The sequence below is a fragment of the Alosa alosa genome, chromosome 17 (genome assembly GCF_017589495.1).
Source record: "Alosa alosa isolate M-15738 ecotype Scorff River chromosome 17, AALO_Geno_1.1, whole genome shotgun sequence".
Taxonomy (NCBI): Eukaryota; Metazoa; Chordata; class Actinopteri; order Clupeiformes; family Clupeidae; genus Alosa; species Alosa alosa.
The window spans coordinates 28,485,711-28,490,710 of record NC_063205.1 but is presented as its reverse complement, the minus strand read 5'-3'; the positions used below and the strand labels follow the sequence as shown (position 1 = coordinate 28,490,710).

General features: G+C 43.9%; 1 protein-coding gene across 11 annotated transcripts in view; it reads right to left on the bottom strand.

Annotated features, from left to right (window-relative positions):
• magi2a (membrane associated guanylate kinase, WW and PDZ domain containing 2a) overlaps nucleotides 1–2,909 on the bottom strand; it is a 250,106-nt gene extending 247,197 nt beyond the window's left edge. For all 11 annotated transcript variants that reach the window (XM_048267425.1, XM_048267427.1, XM_048267429.1 and 8 more), the window contains exon 1: nucleotides 2,441–2,909. In XM_048267425.1, the coding sequence (XP_048123382.1) occupies nucleotides 2,441–2,738 (298 nt within the window). In that variant the 5' untranslated portion in view covers nucleotides 2,739–2,909. The remainder of the gene's footprint in view (nucleotides 1–2,440) is intronic.
• Nucleotides 2,910–5,000: the final 2,091 nt, after the last annotated feature.

The window sequence follows — 5,000 nt, the reverse complement described above, 5'->3', positions numbered from 1 at the left end:
TGACTGTAGGGAGCGGCTCAAGGTTGCCATGCTTTTCCACAGACAGCGCTACTGGACCCTGTCCCTGCTGTTGTCCGGTTTGTGGATCATGCTTCAAGACGCACGCGTGCACATTCAAAGAAAAGACACATACACACATGCACAAGCACACACAGTTCCACAGTTGCATTGTTTCAAGATATTGAAACACACACACACACTCACTCACTCACACACACACACACACACACACACACACACACACACACACACACACACATATAAAGGTAGCTAGCTTTCATTCATAAACTATCTGCCCCACTCCTGAACCTGCATCAAGGTCAAACCCAAACAGTTGCATCCTACAATTGGCCACAAGGGGAAAGTTCCCCGCTGTGTGGCTGGCACATAGCGGACACACAACCCTGCCACAGACAGCGGAGAGAGAGAGCGAGGGAGAGAGAGAGAGAGGGATAGAGAAAGAGAGAGAGAGAGAGAGGGGAGGGGGGGTTAAGAGAGTGAACGAGGGAATGAAGTGTGGAAGGAGAACGCAGTGGGCATTATGACATGCTGTGACATGCCATTTCACGCTACATCACAGCCACTCTACCAAGTCTGTCCCTCAAAGTATGTCTCCGCTTCAGGCTGGTATAGGCTTTTTATTCCGCCTATTGTCTGCACCATGTTACACACCCCCGAGAGGCTACAACGTTGTCTGTGCTCAGTGGCTGCTTAGAGGCACCTCATCCTGATACAAAAAAAGAGATAAAAGAGGTCTGTGAGTGAAACTCCATCTGTGGTGAATGTTTCATGTGGTTTGTTTAATGGCGGAGACTCCAGGGCAATTGGGTTTCAGTGGGGGTAATGGCACTCAGGTGTGCTACTGCTTGTGTGTGTGTGTGTGTGTGTGGGGGTCACTGCACACTTTATGCCAATTACCCCTTAACCCAGTACATTATCACAACAGGTGTGGTGGTCCCAGTAAGCTTGGATGTGTTTGCAAAGACAGAATTTCAGGAACACACTCAATCCTATGCCCCCCCACCCCCCCCCACACACACACACACACAGAGACACACTGTCACACACAAAAACAACACCACACAACACCATCATGTGATGTAGTGAAAAGGGAAAGTGAGGGAGAGAGAAATGGGACCCACATAAACATTTCAACACCAGAGGAATAAAGTACTGCTGAAAGAACATTGAAAATTGGGTTCATCTAAAATTAATGAGAAAATAGTCCCCTCTGGGGACTATTGCTTCCATGAAACACAGAGCCTTTTCCTCCTCAAGAAGGATAACTGAGCCTCGGAAGGGGCGTTTCTATGTCAATATAGTTCAGTGGGCCTCAGGACATCAATCCAATGACAATACTGCCAAACAAATGTCATCTTCTACTATACAAGGCTACTATGAAACTGATAAGGTGAATGTGGTTATTGGGCACAACCTCTTTCACAGATTTGTTGTAAACGTTTCACTGCCCTTTTAACCAACACTGGTATCTAACAGTACTTAAAATCATTCTCCCATGCTGAAGAAAGATGCTTCAGTTTAGAAGACAGGTCATTTTTTAGCCCCTTATGCCTACACGTGCTTCAAATTTACCCATCAGGTCCGCTTATAAATGTACTAACGATCATTTCTCATTATGTTAATTTGCTGTTTAATGAGGGAGCTAAATGTCCATGGGAAGATCTTATCACTACTAGCCTAATGGCAACAACGACCACTCAAGTAAACAAATGATTTGAGGGAGTAACTGACGCTCAGCAAGAGTGGAGCGAGTTAGCTGATAACTGGACTAAGGAAAACTAAGCGTGAGCAAACCAAATAAAACGCTAACTTGACCTAATAATGTCATCGTCTGGATGCCCAATGTCAGCCACACCCACGCTTTACGACTTGTTCATCACAGCATTCCAGGCTCATGTTTCGCTCTGTCACTCAGCGCAAGGGAATGGGCTAAGCTACATAAAACATAAACCACGGGCATCGTTAATAAATTAACACATGACGGGACCTTTTAAAAGATCAACGAAGTCAGTTCCAACGCCTCAGGGCTTTGCAATCGGCATCCGATTACATCTTCTTAAACTGAACACACCCCCTCTAAAGCGACCCGATTCCGTTACTTGAGGACAAAATGCAACTTTTTAGAGTTGCAACGGAATTGAACACTTTCAGGAGGGAAAGTTTGATGCACCTCCGTCTCCACAGACACACTATCCCGGGACCTCAACGAGGACAGCTCTTCGGGAGAAAAGTTTCCGCTTTGGTCTGCGTTTACCGTTAGGATCCCGTTACAACATTTTTATTTCAGACAATGGCAGCTAATATAGTGGTCTACGTGTCGATGAACAACACAGATGCCATACTAAAATCAACAACTAAGTTCCACAAAATAGACACGGCGGTCGTTGGCGTCTGCATTTACGCTATCCAATTAGCTCACCTTGTTTGACACACTTGAGACGGACGGGATCTTTGGAATGTCTGACCACGGCGAGCACATCCCTGATGGTTAATCCGGCCACCGGTGTGTCATTGACCTCCAAGAGTAGTTCGTCTTGAGAAAGTTTGCCGCTCTGGTTGACCGCCTTGCCCAGTCGCACCTCTCCAATGTAGGGGAACTGTGCATTTTCGGCGCCCCCCTTCAACTCGAACCCGAGTTCTCGCTCCAAATCCCTGCCTAAAACAATCTCGTGGACTCTATTAGTCCAGTGGTTCTTCTTCTTCAGGCTTTTGGACATGGCTGAACAATTAATCTTACACGAGGTTATCCATCCAGATAGTCATCGGTCCAGTGAGTTTCCCTTGCTTCGACTCGTCCAACAAGGCAACTTCACTTGCGCTGGACGCCAGGGGTAGTATCCATATCAGCAAAGGATTCACAGCAGCTGGCTTGAGCAGCGATACTGTAACTGGTGGAGCTGCTCAACACACATACACACAGAGTTGGAGCCAACTGACCCGGATGTGATGTATGTAGGAGGAGAGAAGAAAGGTTTCCTGAATCTGACGTTTCCCACCGAGGGAAAGGCTGGAGGAAAAAGTAGCGGAATTTCCACTACAGCATCCCGTATGCTCGTGTCGCGAACTGTGAAATGAAAATAAATAGCGGCGTGTTCGAGTGCGATTTCTATAGGGTAGCCTAAGCGCGAATTCTCAGGAAATACTCGCAAATATTATGCAGTAACCTATAGATCTGGGAAAAGCCGACTGGTTGCAAGCAAAGTTAAGTTACAATGTTTCTTTGCGCTGTTGCCTGCGCGTTTCCTTGTTCATCAAATTGTCTCCATAGACACAGTCCCACCACATCTAAAGCAAATGCATAGCCTCGCCTACTTTCCTTTGTTAAATTGAAGAGGGTATCCCAGAAAGCTAAATTTGATACGCCGGTATAGGCTACATTAACACATAGTGTACGTTAATAATATTTGATTGTGCAATTAGGCCTATTAAACGTATCAGCTGTGCATTTGAAAAGACAACAGAAAATGGCGTAATCTCAAAAGCATTGTTTTAGCATTGTCTTAGCATTGTCTTCTGTTTATTACAGATTGTATATGCCGTTACTACAACCTATTGGACAAAATTCATAGTGGCTTAAACAACACAATGCCGTTATTTTACCTGAAACAATAACAGCTTCAAACTCATGATGCCACACTGACTTATACTACTGATAATGTAGTCTCTGTCATTGTGCGTCTGGAATAATTGATATTACACTTTAAGATTCACTTACTAGGTGCCATCTTAGCATGAAATGATCTTGAATACTGATGCTAAGGATATCAAGTATTTCATTGTGTTGCTTTTAAAACATAATGCCAAGTACAATGCAAATGAATGGTGGAGATCACTTTCCTCAGTCATTTTGCACCCTACTCTGTGTTCCTTAATATTTCATTTATTAAAGATATTACAATCGACACATTGAGTTAATGCATGTGTGATGTAACAACTTTTTGTATTAAAATGTATCTATATTCCACCACTCTTCATATATGTTTTATGTGGCAATAAAAACGCACAAACACACATACGCGCTCGCTCAGTCACACACACACACACACACATGCACACACACTCACTCACTCTCTCCCAAGCACACAGAGGTTTATAAGAACATATTTATTTCCTTTCTTTTATTTTTCAAATTTTGTTCCTTTAGGAAGGACCACTCTCATCAGAAGCTGTTACTTGTGAACTAATGACATAATGCAGATGAATGAAAGACAGTGTATTAATTTGGATTTTAAAATTATAGCCTAGAGATAAGCGGGAGAAGAGGTTAATCCCAGTATCAACGTAGATTAGGAGATTAACTCATTAGTCCAGTGACAACAACAAACGCAGTGGATCCTTATGGCAGCAGTACCACACAGTCTGGTACAGTGGTTGCTTGCACATCCCATCTATGTGTAGGCCAGGTGCAGGACAAAATATGCTATAAGGTAAAACAAAAGAGAGGATTCCACACACCAGAGTAGCTCCCAAAATTGGCAGAGGAACACACAGCACTGCCACACAACACAGCCATGTTGCCACTGGAATTTCCACTCCATTCTGGCTGTTCCAAAGGAGGACACAAAGAATCCAGAATCCTTGGATAATTCTCTCCAGCAGCAATCCTGTCTGTGTTCACTGGCAATCAAAAGGCAATTTAATGGAATTCATTTTATTGCTTTTTGGGGCAGCCAGACTCTCAATTAGATTTGTTTCAGTAAAACAAATCCTCTTCCTCCTACAAAACAAGGTGGCGGGGAGAGAGAGAGAGAGAGAGAGAAAGAGAGAGCGAGTGAGTGTGTTGGAGAATTATGAATTTCAAAAGTTATGATTTCATACCACATAATCCATCATCAAACGCACACAAAAATGAGAGCTTTTCTGCTACCATTGCCTCTTCCTAAGATCAGTCCCTGGGGCACGTTAATAGCATTACTTCTATCTTTTTAAGACTCCTGCAAGTTCCTCGCTCTGTATCCTCCTCTGCCCACTTAAAGCGT